Consider the following 15,476-nt stretch of genomic DNA (forward strand, 5'->3'; position numbering starts at 1 on the left):
ATTCATAAAGTGTTACTCAGAGTTGGAAAACCTGCAGTTAAACCTACTGCTGGATGGACTACACCAGACTGCAACATGAGTTAAATTAAGCCACTGCTGGCACACTGAAATTAAAGAACACTTTCTGACCTGTCTTTTTGAAGACTCATTTTCAGATTTAAACCTCAGTTAAACCGGTTTAAATAGAAGGTTGCAATTCACCTGTCAAGTGGACTAAATTTGGCACGTTATTATTGAGGCGTAAAAATATACTCAAACGTGAACTTTAGTTATCTGCCATGGAAATCACATAAAACTGTTCACATTACTGACACCTTATGAAAAAGCAGGAAGCGGAACAACCTATTTATTAATAAAACAACATATTTTATTGAAAAATAAACAGCTAAATGTGAATATTAATATACTGTAAGTAGGGGTGCACAACTGCACGGGATGCACTTTCTGATAGGTAGAGATATGCAAAAGTGAATCTCATTTACATCACATAACGTGTGCATGCTTGGTAAAACCAATGGCGCTGAAGGGATGCACTCTCTCTTATGGGGTGCACTTTCTCATGCTACACTGGTGCTCCATAAAGGCAACAAACCTCTCAATGTACAACATGTTGTATCATAATGATATGAAAATAAACCAACAAAAACATACAATAACTGTAAACTGTGCTACAACAGAAGCAACAGATGCACACAGAGAGAGTCTGTTTGAACTTCAAGCTTTATTTTTAAAATGTATGTAAAACCTATAGTTTTTGTTTGCTGTCCTGTAGAAAACCCACCAAATTTGACATAAAATGAACATTTATGTTTATAGTTGTATACGCTGTGAAGCTTAGCGATTGACAGGATTAAAACTTGAACCAGATGTTGTGAAAATTATAATAAATAAAAACATATTTAGATAAATTTTCCTTCTTTTATAGACAGTCTCATTTTACATTTATGTAGGTATATTGCATTTAAAAAAAATAGTTGAATATTCAGCCCCGTGATTCACATATCATATCCCCAATTCCTTTTGAACAAATTTACCATGACTGCACCGTGATTTTTAGTACAAATTTTAAGGACAAAATCCCAGCCTTAATTATAATATATTCAAGCAATTGCTTTGTACCTATAAAGAGTAGTTTAAATATAGAAAACAGCCACATACATACATGCATTTCCTTGTCCTAAGGCCGTAAATTAAAAACTTCCATCTTTGCAGTAAAGCATGTGCTAACTTTAAAACAAAATAACATTTTACTCCAGTAATGGCTTGCATTTAAAAACCACAGGCTTTTAAAGCATTAGACTAAACAGTATATTGAGAAAAACAGCAGCGCCTCTCATTGTCTCCCATGCTTTTGAAAACAACTATTTGATTTCACCATTTTCCAGCTGGGGATGAATGCAAACATTAACCGTTTTAACAATGTAAAAACTGTTTGTCAAATTAATGTTATCACAATTGGGTTATTTTAAGGGGTCATTTAGTAGTTTGCTTCAAGGTGTTTGGTGGTTTTTACATTTTCTGCTGTTTAAAGAGACAAAACCTGTCTGTTTAGATGCATCTAAAATATAAAAGCTCATATTCTTGACTATGTACTATTGTTCTGTTACTATCTTGTTCATTTATGAATTTTTAGTTTTACTTGTATTCTGTACACAGTATACATGCTGTAACATATCACAGTATTGAATGTCAGCCTCCCTAGAGATGTGTTGTGCTTTCTGGTGGTGGTTTTCTGCTTTGCCATTCCCTGGAGACTACACTGATGTTGGTTTAAACAGCCACATCATCAAGGGACAAGCTGATTGGATGGACACAGACTATCATGCCGCTTATGCTCCTGAATCAATGGACCATATTCGAGGAATCCTGCTAACTGTAAACTTGTTCTCTCTGAAAAAAGGTTCTGGTTCAAACCACTTGTACATGTATCTGATTTTTCTTGTGAAGTTGTGTTATTGTGTTACTAAAAATAACACCAAAAGAACAAAATATCAAGATCTCATTTTTTAGGTCAAGGTCTATCTTTTCACTTCTCAATTACATTTACCCCCTGACAGAGATGTAGACCTAATAATAGGTGTTGTTTCTTACCCATCTTTCACAGGAAAGGGTGAATATCCTAGCTCCGTGGTTCCCAACCTGTGGTCTGTGAGAAACCAGGTGGTCCGCAAACAACTCCCAAAATTCCATTACGCAATTTTTGCAAAAAAAAATTTAAACACAATCACACTTTGTGCTACGAATATTACTAAACACCACAACAACTAGTTTGAACCATGTGATATATAATTATAAGATATGCATGTAGTCTGCATTTTTACCCTTTATCTGTTTTCTTTTATTACGGGTGTGTTTATAAATTAATATACAGTCAGCACTCACATATCTAACCCTATAAAATTTTGACTTTAGTGATGGTTAAACGTGTGTGACGCATATCTGATTATTTCATTTTGGCCCCTTTTTCAGGGATACAATATGAAAAATGCACAACTGAAAGGACTGTGTTTTAAAATAAGTAGGCTTTCATATAGATGTACTGTATTGGTTCCCTTTCAATTTGAAGATGACCACCGACACCATACTTTTGGGATATGCCTGCTTATCACATACTCACTAAGCGTTTCATATCAAAGCTGCCGATAGGCCCCTCCGTGGAGTGACGTCCTCGGTCCCACCTACCAAGGTAATAAATAGTCACTGCACAGAAACAACACCCTCTTTTGCCTTCTCATGACCAGGGTAGGTAAGGTGAGTATAACCTTTTTCCAGTTGTGTGATTGACTCTTTAAGAACTCTAACGTTATCGTTTTTTCTGCAGTTCCCTTGCAATTTTATTGCTGGACGTCGACTTGCCACTTCCCCAGAATCAGAAACTCGGCAGCAGAAGACTGAGCTAACATTGCACAACGGCATTTTGTTAAAAAAAAAAAAAATTAAATAAAAAAAAATTATAAAATATACTGTATATTTTCAACATCCTACATCACCTGTTGATTGTAGTCTGCTTTACTACCTTGCAGCTTGCTGCATGTGCTTCTATCTTTTCCTCTGCTTTTTGCAGCTGTTTGAAAGTAAATATTAAGGAATGTGATCCTCTAGTGAGACCCAGTTCTGTTGCGTGCCGCTGTTGAATCCACGACCCTGAGCTACCTCGGCACACCCACTCGCTGTGCGTGGCCTAGTGCCCCTACAGGTTGTTAGTTAGTAATGTTTTCTCTATTACTGTTTACACTCCAGCTTGCTTGAGTCTCTGTGTGTACTACTGCCATGTAGATTATTAAAAAAAACAACAACCATGTGCTTCCTCCATTAGGCCTGGTATTTCCTGGTCCTACTGTTGAGCAGACTTGAACCACTCACCCATAAAGGCAGTGTGTAGGTCCAAAAAAACAAAAAAAGTCTCTCCCATTTGCAGGCAGTGCTATCCCGCTGCAATCTACGCACTGCACCAGTTGGGTACCCCTGTGCCCTATAGCCCCGATGTCTCTGTGCTTTGGCTCCGTCGACGCTCTAAATGTTCCGTGACTTGGTACTTCACCGCTGGCATGTTGAAATAACCAGCTTTCACCCTTGCACATCCTGCAGAGGGAAATTTCCCCCACAGGGCAAGAATCTCCTTTGCGTCAGATGCTTGGGCATGCAGCAAGCCTCTGTCACCATGACAAGGCATTCTGTGCAATATGCACAATTATTGGGTAGACCCTGCAAAGCAGGCTGGCAGAGTGTTTAGGTGACACCTCCTCTAATGCACCTGGGTCTCATGTGGAGTCAGAAGTCTCAGGTTCCCCTCTCTTCCTTCTGTCTGTGAGCCCCTCGCAGAGCATACCCTGCACGCAGGCTTCAGCGCGTCTGGCTCGCAGCCACTCAAGGTCGCCCATACTTAGACCAGCGGTAGAGGAGATACTTCAACGGTCCCACAGAGAGCGACAGGCATCTAGACAGTTGGTTGCAATGCTCCCCCTTGGCATGAGGAAGGGGGTGGCTATGGCGTCCAGTAGTTACTATGGTAACTGTTCCAATTCCCACAGCGCCATGGGGAGATCTGAGGCACCTCCTCCAGACCTCTGTGGCAGCCAATAGATGGGTCCGTCAGCAAGGACAAGGAAACGCCAGGTGTGAAGCCCCAGTGCACCAGAGATCAGGGAGACAGTTCCAACGAAACTGCCTCAGCAGCCTCCAAGACAGTCCTCGCACCAGCCACAGCAGCCCCAGCAGGGGCCCTGAAGATTTGCGGCCTCAGACCCACCCATTTGCACAACACCAGTGCGCACCAGTGCTCGCCACCGTACACACTGGTTACAAGCTGGACCTCCTCCCTTTCAAGGAATCACGGTCACATCTGTGAACAATCCTCTCCAGGTCTTGGCTCTCAGACAAGAAGTAGAAACACTGCTTGTCAAACAAGCCACCTGTCTCATAGAACACACCTCTCAAGAGAGGAGTTCTACTCGAGATGCTTCTCGGTGCCAAAAAAGGACAGCAGCCTTCGACACTAGACCTGAGACACCTCAATTGGTTCTTGAGGGAGAGGAGGTTCCAGATGGTCACTCATCTCCACATCCTCCAGTCTGTCCAGTCGGGTGACTGGTTTACAACAGTGAACCTGAAGATGCGTATTTTTACGCTCCTGTCTATCCAGCGCACAGAAGATATCTCCGCTTTGCCTTTCAGGACAGCTTCTTTGAATTTTCTATGTTGCCTTTTGGCATCTCCTTAGCCCCCCACACATTTTCAAAGTGCATGGATACCATCCTAGCTCCCTTGCGGCTGCAAGGAACCAGGGAGATGAATTACCTGGAGTATTACCGGTGGTCTGGGCAGGCAGAGGAGTCTGCGGATCCTGGTCACACCGTTGGGCATCCCTGCACATAAATGCACTAGAGCTGAGAGCAGTCCATCTCGTGTTTCAACATTTCCTCCCTGTGCTCCAGGACAGACATGTCTTTGTCTGCATGGACAAAATGTCAGTAGTTGCGTATGTGGACCACAAGGGAAGGCTTTGGTCCCCGGCGTTACACCGTCCCTCTGGGCTATTCATCTCCCGGGAGTGGTGAACTGGGCAGCGGACCTCCTATCGAGGGAGGGTCCTCCTCCATCAGAATGGCGACTGCACCCTCAGGTGTTGCAGCGCATTTGGGAATGCTTTGGGGAAACCCAAGTCGATCTCTTTGCCACAACAGAGACGAAGGTCCAGTAAGCATCGACGCCCTAGTCGACGGTGGTCCAAGGAGCCTTTGTACACTTTCCTGCTGATACCGCTGCTCCCTGCCTTCCTCAAGAGGGCCAGGAGAGACAAGGCGACAGTTTTACTGGTGACCCCCAGATGGCTCAGGAGAATCTGATTTTCGTGCCTCTGCCAGCTGCTGCAGGGCTAGCCCTGGGAGACTCCACTAGGCATGGATCTCCTCAGCCAGACGAAAGGCATCCTCTGGCACCCAGAGCCGGGCAGACTCAAACTATGGGTCTGTCCACCTTAGAACTCTCAGACGCAGTCTTCAGTACATGTAGAATGCTAGTGTACCTAGAAGCCATATCTGCATGCCATGTCCCCATTGACTCAGTATTCCCAGGCGCTCATGTACTAGCAACCCGTTTTCTAGAAAGGATGTCCTCCCCTTATGGAGACTAGATGTGGTATTGGAGGCTCTTACTAAGGCCTCGTTTGAGCCTATACATTCTGTAGAGTTGAAATATCACTCTATGAAGACAGCCTTTCTGGTTCCCTGAAAGAGAAGATGACCACCTACCTTGCAAGGTTCCATCACTTGCAATCGCAGGTTCGAGGCAAAAGAGGATGATGTCTCTGCACGGTGACTATTTATTGCCTCAGTAGGCAGGATCGAGGACGTCACTCCACGGAGGGTCCTATCGGCAGCTTTGATATAAAATGTAACGGGGAATACCTGACAAGCAAGCATATCTCAAAAGTATGGTGTTGATGGTCATCTTCTCTTTCAGAGAACTGGGGTTACATCTGTAACCTATCGTTTTGTTGACATAGTACTATATTTTCAACAGAAGTAGTATTTGAATTCAGAACGATATGATTCCCAAAATATCACTTGCCAAAAGAGACGACACATGAATTGTAATACAACACGTACTTTTAAATCTGGTACGTATTGTAGCAGTAAGTAAAATTTCCTTAATACAAGGGTGGTAAACACCACTGAAGTGTATCTTGGTGACGGATATCCAAGTGCAGACTGTACTGTATATTACAGCTCCCTTTGATACAATACCAAGCATAGCCTTCAAAGCCGCCATTAATTGAAACCGCTTTCTAATGTGAAACAAATACTAACTAAATAACTTACACATTAGAAGGCACATTTGTCTTGTCAAAATAATTTTTTTTAGCTAGTATTATTTAAAAAAAAAAAAAAAAAAATACATCTAGCATTCATGTAAATTCATTGCTTTCTAATATGTGCTCCCTCTATTTCTTGTGTTCACTGAACTTCGGGAAAGTTAAAAACATAATCTGGCTGTCCCAGCGTTTTCACTTGGCATAAAAGTACCGCACTGCATTGAATATTCCCAACTCGGTTTGAGTAACTAAATTAAAAACACGAAAGACACAGTTTTAGTACTTCTCAATACATTTTTGGAGAGGTTAGCTGCATATAGTAACAGAAGTTAATATGAAACAAAAAGAGTAGCTTGACTTGTGAACTGTATCTTAATGTGAATGATCGATGTCAGCTCCATGTTATTATATTGGTTTATTCAGACAGGTTTTATATCTCCCAAGACTATAGTCAAAAGGAAATTTTATTAACAGTTGTTCTGGAAATAATGTGTACAGTCTGTTCTTGACGCTGTCATAGTTAACCAAAATGCTATAAATCCTATCAACTGTGTGTCACCAGCCCCGTTTCAGCCCACCAGCAGTGGTAAGTAACATCCTGTACACTCTCCAATCATTTTTTTAATTTTTCAAATTGCTTCCCACCACCTCGTCTTTAAAACAGATTCACATTGATTAATCTATCAGCTTGGTCTACATGACTCTAAATTTATGGCTTGTTCCTATGCTTTTTTGTGCAAATTTCATACATAGTTGAAGGGTCAGCCTCAGAAATTGGTAGTTGATTAATCAGGTGTCACATGATTGTAAAGTAATTGTGAAGGCTATGGTTTCAGTTGGGTCGGGCAGTTGCAATCCATTCATGTATCAACGACATTTTAAAACACACACACACATATCTCTCTCTCTCTCTCTCTCTCTCTCTCTCTCTCTCTCTCTCTCTCTCTATATATATATATATATATATATATATATATATATATTAAAATAATATAGTGCACAAACACTAAAGTGTTATGAAACACTATGTTCACAAAGTTCCAGACCAGACCAACTCGACAGAATTTAATGCTCATTCTACCCTTAGCACTACCTCATTAAATGTGGAATCAAACATATTATATTTAGCATTAGTTGTCATAATGATGGCTAACTTTTTTGAAGTGATACCTAAAATAAAACAATTTTCAAAATGTAGAAAACTGTCTGAACAGTCAGCTCCTATGAGCAACCTATCCATTTATAATACCTAGTCCTTTGACACAACAATTTTTCAAAGATTTGCTCTTGGCAGAATGCTATTGCAGAGTTATGTCAAGTAATATGTTTGTAATGTGAAGTCAGATGCATCCAACTTGCAGGATTTGCCATGGAACTTGATGTTCCTAATTTGAGTGAAATGTATATTAAGCGATATTGTGCTCTCATATCAAATCTTTAGGTAAGTTTACATAATTCAGAAACACAAAGAAATTACACGGTGACTTGCAGTGTAAGAAACTATGTCAAGTAGATGACCGTTTCAGCTTGTGCATTTACATTGAATGTGGCACTAAACAAAACATATGACTTTGTTTCTGATAAGGTTTACCTGGATATAAGTTTATTTTGGTTGTCCTTTTGAGGGAATAGCACTGTTAAAACTGGTGACAAAACTTTTTATCCTGTTTAACGTTTATCCTGTTGCTCTCTTGAGTGTGTTTTTTTTTTTTTGCGTTTGTTTTTTAGAATTACTGGAGGAAGGAGCAGACCAATTCAATTTTTTAATGAATTGTCTGTCAAATCTTTTATCTCTTAACCTTTCTGGATTGTATTTCTTTTCACTTTAACACTCCTATTCAGATATTTTATGAACACACTTCTCACCCTTTGTCAAAGATCTTTTGATTCCAACTCCCAATCAATCTTTTTATCGCTCCATTGCCTTTATCCTGTTTTACCTTTTCATCTTGCCCTTTTTATCATCTCTTGAATCAACCTGTATTTGTAGCTATTTCTCCCTCCTGCTCTTTTCAACCAGAAGTCCCCTATTTTATGTTCTCTTTTAGTTAGTGCTGTTTCTCTACAAGCCTGCTTTGTACTTCAAGGCCGGAATCCAAGATCAGACCACAAACAAAAAAAAAAAAAAGTCCTCGTCTATGGGTTGTTTTTATAATGTATTACTTTTTGAGGTATGAGGAACAAGATTAAATAGACTAAATATCTGTTTTTAAAATTTGTATTCATTTTTACACTACTAAGAACAAAGTATAGTATATGACTAACATGCCCTTTCTGCTACTACAGTGTTAAAAAATAGCATCATGAAAAAGCCACCATGACCTACATTTGCAGTAGGTTCATATAAAAAAAAGTTACCTTGAAAAGCATACAGACAAATGGGCATCTCCTATACCCCCTAAATCAAGAATTTACTGAACCAGTTAAGAGTATTATTCAACATTCATGAAACCTGTGCATCTGATGTCTTTTATTACACACACTGTAGAGCAGCAGTTCACACACAGTGGGTGGGGTGGTGGTTACGGACTACTGTGTCCTCGGGGGGGGGGGGGGGGTTGTTGGGAAGGTTCAGGGTTTTTTTTTTAAATTTACAAAATAAAAGGGTCATATAAGAATGATAAATACTGTAACTGATTGCTGCAGTTACATTGTAGATGCTACAACGAGTTACTGTAAATGAGATACTGTTTTAGCAGACATATTTATTTAAGTAAACATTTATTTAAATATTTTTGGAATTAAAAGTGTAAATACAAAACTCATCAGCCTACTATGTAGTAAGCATTGGTCACAATCAGTAAACTAATGTACAGTGTTAAGTTTGCTCTTATTACGAAAAAAAAAAAAAAAAAAAAAAAAAAAAAAAAAAAAAAAAAAAAAAAAAAAAAAAAAAAAAAAAAAATGGATCAGTGACTGGTTCATGAAAAAAAAACAGCAGTGCTACAGAGTGGCATGTTGGATTTTTTTTTTTTTTACCAGTATAGGTACGTGTATGTGGGTGTGGTGTGGTGTAGTGTGGCGGGGTTGGGGTGGCGTCAAGTACCACAGAAAAGAAGGGGCACGGCCCAAAAAGTTTGAGAACCGCTGCTGTAAAGAAAGCTGGCTGTGTTCTACTCCGTAGGCTATTAGAATAACAATAAAGGTCCTTTTACACTGAGCACGTTGCATCGAGGCGTCAAAATCCGGCGTAAATTCTTTTTTTTTTTTTTAGGGAACAACACATCCTATGGAGGCTTTCACACTGGCTGCGTCACGTGAAACCGATGGTGTCAAAAATAGACTGTGTCTTTATTTTTTGGTTTGCGTAAATTTATTTATCTAACCAATCACATTCCAGCTCGCGGCCGCATCGTCTTGACAACAAACATCATCAACAACATGGGTGACGAAACTGATGAATGTCTAATTGCAGAGGTGTCAAAGTATACCAAACTTTATGACCAAACTAATAAAAACTACAAGGACGCATTAAGAAAAGAAAATATATGGAGTGAAATCGCTGCCAACATGAATTCCTCTGATGGTAAACATTTGTTTACCAACAGAGGAATGATTATCTTAATGATTATCTTAACTCCATTTGTTCTCTCACTATGTAATGTGTATTTACACATTGCATTTAATTGTTATAATCAAATGTAATAAATAATAAGAATATTTTCATTTTATTTGCACATCTTGTGACTTTCAGATGTAGTAAAAAAAACAATGGAAGTGAAAAAGACCCCTATTGAGACTCTGAAGCAGAGAGTGTTGTTTCTGCAGTGTTTTACATTCCAAAACTGTTTTCTCCATGCTAGTTGACTATATTGTTAAGGATTATTACAAGTTTATATTGTTTGGTGATAGACAATATAACGTTACACAAGAGTATTAACTTAAAACATTTTTTTTCTAAGTAGCTAAAGAATAATGTCTTGTGATTTTTGGCAGTGGAGGATATAGGAGCAGGAAGAGGCAGCTATCTATGAAAGGCTTTATTTTAAATTAAAAGCAGCTTGATAACAGAGGGTAAAATAATGGATAACATACTTCAGAGTGCAAAAAGGAGTTTAAATTTGTTTATTAATTGGTTATACAAATAAATATTTCTGCTAGATTAATACGCATCGTTTAAAAAATAGACAGTCGTGCTACTAATTAGCTTTTTAACTATTTTTTTTTAAGAGTCATGAAGACAGCCTAAGGTCCACAATATTATAAAACTCATCAAGCAGCTGTCCTGTAATAAAATATGTAATGTGGGTTATTACAAGTTCATTCATTTATATATGGTATACAACAAGTGGTATCCTTATTATTTTAAGGATACCACTACCCTCGAGTGGCTGTTCCTCCTCGATCATTTCCTGTCGCTGATGTTCCTCTCCTGACTTCTGCAGGAAGTTGTGCAAGACATAAGTTGCTCTGACAACTTTTTCTGCTTTGTCAGGCTGCAACAAGATTCTTCAATTAAATATTCAAAAACACTGCCCAAGAATACCATTTTCTGAGCAGCTCCGTGCCTGGGACAGCCTGTAATTAAGGACTTTCTGTTCTTCTGTCAGTCCTCTTCCAGCATATGACCGATGAAGGTATGTCTTCAGTGTGTAGGCCTCATTTCCCACCAAAGCAAATGGCATTGGGCCTAACCTTGGTGCAGCTGGTAGTGCTGTGGCAGGGGGAACATGTTGGAATTTAGTGCCTTCCCTGCTGAATTGGAGAAAATGTAATCATAACTGCCAACATCAATGGGGATGAAAAATGGCCTTCACAAGTCCCATCAACACGATAGAAAAAAGTACCTATTAAAAAAACATGATAAAATATTTAATATACAATATATTTTAAAAATGAAGTTAGTTGCACTTATTAGATAACACGTTATTCAGATTTTGTGTAAAACATATTTAAAATGATACACTGGGATATTTAATTCCAAAACGTTAAATGGTCATTTATATACCTCTGTAATTAAAATACTGTAAGCCTGAATTTGAAGGGGCCCTTGATTGTACACAAACAATGGGGGAAATTTCAGTTTTCCTTATACATGAAATGGACAACATGTATACTTTGACACATTCTTATTATGCGTCTCTTTATGCCACAAAAACATTTATTATTATTATTATTATTATTATTATTATTATTATTATTATTATTATTATTATTAAACAGCGTTCCAAAGTAGGTGACTTTGTATTTGTTTTTCTTATTTTTCTTTTAAAGCTCAATACAGGAAATTATAGTAGCTGTGATAAAAAGAGAATATATATGTTTTTACAAGACTGCACATATATAATTTAAATTTATTATATTACTCACCTCGGGCAGATTGCCAGACGTTGTTCCGGGCTTATGGACTCTCGGAAGTTGGTTGATTGTTTTGTGATACTTGGATCAAACAAGTCAAGCAGCATGGCAAACTTTTGCCTGGTCCTTCTGAAGTAGGTGACGAATTTATCTTCGTCCAGTTTCAGCTCTTGGACCAGACGACGATATTCCCCCAGCATGTTTTTTCTTCTCAGGGTATCATGGGCCCAAAATCTACAACTGCCACAGCTTTTACGCCACAGATGTGCTTCATATAATAATAATAATAATAATAATAATAATAATAAGTCTTCGTCGTGGTCTGCGATCTCGACTTCTTGTTTCTTGCATTCTAATGATTTTGAACGCTTTTCGTGTGAAAGCAATTTGACTGCATCAAAATACCCCTGACATCGACATTTTGGCATGGCGCGTTCAGTGTGAAAGGACCTTAAGTCATTTATACTAGCTGTGTCTCATATCACTCACCTAAAAAACAAAGGACTACTAACTATAAATCCTGATCACGTATAGGCCTGGGATTTAGTCACGGTGGTTACGGGTGTCATGGATTCAGTGACTTTTGCTAGTGTCCGCGATTTTTGTTGATGTGTGTAACTTGATGGGATGTTAGTAAATTGTGTTCAATATGCATGTGATTTTATTGGAAAGTGTTTCTCATTAATATTAAATTACACATTTTAAAAAAAGCCATTTATCATTTATTAATTCGAATAAATAATTACATATTTTGAACTAGCTCCAACATCATACTTGCTGTCCTTTAAAAAAAAAAAAAAAAATGGAGGAGAAAGAAAATTCTGAATCAAACTAAGCTCTTTGATTAAATACTTCTTGAAAGTTATGTTAACAGTTCATAAATTCAATGTGTCTGGATGTGCGTGCATGCATGTGTGTGTGTGTGTACTATACTAACTGCCAGCATTTGCTGAGGAACAGTTTCCTCTTTTTAATTGAGATTACTGTTCCACTTGTGTTTTAATTGTTGCACTTAATTTAATGTACATATCTCTTGTCAACCCCACACCCTCTTTGTGTGATCCTTGTGTGTGTTTCTCGCCCCCAGTGTGTTACGCTTGCCATCTCTTCTCTACTTAGTTCAGCGTTTATAAATGCTACTGTTAGTTAGTAGTCACCGTTGCAGAGCAAATAAAAAAGCAACAAATTGAAATTTAATTTGCTTGTCTCGTCCTTCTTTGCTGAACCTGTGCGCACCAACGCTGCCATATGCTTTTATTAAAGACAGATATTTTATTACCTTTTTTTATGCCCCTGACGTTATTCTTTCTCTGTCATTTTCTCCGTGATTTTGAACACATTGACCGTGACTGCTCTGTGATTTACGTCCAAATTTTCCGTGACAAACTCCTAGCCCCAATCATCTATCATAAATCAATAATTAAAGCCCTTATTAATATTGACGTAAAAGGTATGAAATAAACAGTAAAACATAAAAATACTGGCTTCTATTTGGTCCATTTCAAAACGTTACTAGAGAAATAATATAGAAAGTACTGTTTGGTTTCAAGACGTTTTGGTTTCTGTGACAGATTTATTGGATTTTTTTCAACAAACTAATATCACAGTAGTCAAATTTTATTTATTTACAAATGTGCATTTGACATTTGTGTGTAGCGAAATTTTGTAAATGCTGTACGATAATCAATAATATTAAATAATAATTTAAAAAAAAACAGAAAAATCTGAATAAAATCTTTGGTTGGAGTTGAAGGCGGCTGTGCGCAAGAGAAATCCTCAGAATTTGAAAGAACTGGAACAATTCATTCAAATTACTAAAGAATCCTGCCAAAAGCTCTGACAAATACCTAATTGTTAGAGATTATTATTGCTAAAGGTGCCTCAACTAGCTATTAATTTAATTTTCCTTGTAGTCGAAAACCTGTAGTCAACAGTGTGTTTAGTTTAATTTAATATAGTGCTTACTTTCTGATTTACTCATATTTTCCCACCATTTCTGTTTGTATTCTTTATCGAGATATTTCTTGTGCTGCTTATCAAAAGAACAAGATATTCTGCACTGCTATAATCAGACGTCCCCCCATCTTGCTTATGACATCACCGTGTAACAATTTTTTTTTTTTTTTTGTTCCTGGGTAGTAAGTGTTATTTCCTAATTGCTTAAGCCTCAAAAGTTTAGAAAATGGCTGTTATTCCCCACAAACTTTGCTTTTGTGACCAGGACAGTGATATTTTGAAATTGACCTATTTCCAATGAAAAAACGGGCGAATGTGTGTCTTTTCGTTCACATAAAGTCAGAAAAAACAACATATGAATCCAAATTAACATGTATTTATACTAAAGTAATACAAAAATGACTACAAAAGATTTAGAAGTGAGTAGTTTTTCAAGATTTACGATTATACTGTATTTATTGTATTGACACATAACAATATAACAAAACAAATAGTGATATTTTGAAATATCACTGTCCTGGTCACAAAAGCAAAGTTTGTGGGGAATAATAGCCATGTTCTATACTTTTGAGGCATAAGCAATTAGGAAATAACACTTACTACCCAGGAACAAAAATTGTGTTACATAGTGTATTTGATGCGCAAGTCTGAATACAAAAATAGCTGCGAAACGTCAGGTGCAAAAAAAAAAAAGCAGCGAATAAACAATAGTGTGAATAGCTCTTAATGCTGAAAAATAAAGTGCTTTTAAAAAAAAAAGTTTAGTACAGGCTATGTTCAATACAATTCAGAGAAGACATCATCGACTACCAATTTAGTTGGTTTGAATAGGGCATGTTTGCAAGATAGTAGCTAGATGGTTAAATCAACCAAACTTATCCCGTACAAATTCTATACTTTCTATATATATATATATATATATATATATATATATATATATATATATATATATATATATAACACTAGCAATCATATATTAGTCTTTCAACACTGCAGTCAGAGTATTTCATTGTTCACACCAAAGCATTACCACATAAAAGTGACCATATGAAAATGGTAATCTGAACATTAACACTTACATGAGGCAGTCTACCAAGTTCAGAATCATCTGCACTTCTATGGTATCCATTATGTTATAGTACCTTTAATTTGCATTACTAGTTTCTCAAAAAAAAAAAAAAAAACACTTAAAATGAGAGATAGATTTCCTCGTATCAACTGAAGCTCAATTGTAGGTTGAGTAGGTTACCTTAAATGCAAAATAATTTGGCAGTGAAAGTCTAAAAAGTAGACAAAAACTGAATACAAAACATACACACTCAATATACCTGCAGTGTACTGTTGAGCATTGTTTACAACCAAATACAATAAATGTAGTAGTATAATGTTTTGCCGAAAAAACTTTTTTTTGTGTTGTACCTTAAAAGATTTGCTTATACATGCATCTACTGTAAATGACTAACTGCTTACCCACCTTTATACATTTTACAGTGTTTAAAAAACCAGAGACAATCTTAAACATTCTTACCTTGAAAATAGATCCCAGATTGAATCTGTATTATTCTAGGAAGGGTCTTTGGATCTAAAGAGTAAGTATACTCCTGCAGTGTTAACGCCATTGTAATTGGATTTTTGATGAGAATGTCCCATGAACACGTGTATTTCAGGAATACAAAAATATATTTATTTTAAAAATCAGGCAACATGTGTGCATTAGGCATTTCTGTGTCAATGTTATTGAGAAAGTACGAGTGGCATATCTTTTGTATTGTACTTTATATGCAGCCTTTGCTGCCTTACTGTAGCTTACCCTACGTGTGAAAATGTGGGTGGAAGTAGTCCTGAACTAAACAATAAACTAACCACAAAACGAGAAGCCTCAAAAAACAGACTGAAGCACCTCCTTTGT

General features: G+C 37.4%; 1 protein-coding gene across 1 annotated transcript in view; it reads right to left on the reverse strand.

Annotated features, from left to right (window-relative positions):
• LOC121315815 (protein THEMIS-like) overlaps nucleotides 1-15,366 on the reverse strand; it is a 36,086-nt gene extending 20,720 nt beyond the window's left edge. Inside the window, exon 1 of the mRNA XM_041250267.1 lies at nucleotides 15,096-15,366. Within this exon, the coding sequence (XP_041106201.1) occupies nucleotides 15,096-15,186 (91 nt within the window). The 5' untranslated portion in view covers nucleotides 15,187-15,366. The remainder of the gene's footprint in view (nucleotides 1-15,095) is intronic.
• Between the last annotated feature and the right edge of the window lie 110 nt (nucleotides 15,367-15,476).

The sequence above is a fragment of the Polyodon spathula genome, chromosome 5 (assembly GCF_017654505.1).
Source record: "Polyodon spathula isolate WHYD16114869_AA chromosome 5, ASM1765450v1, whole genome shotgun sequence".
NCBI classification, from domain to species: Eukaryota; Metazoa; Chordata; class Actinopteri; order Acipenseriformes; family Polyodontidae; genus Polyodon; species Polyodon spathula.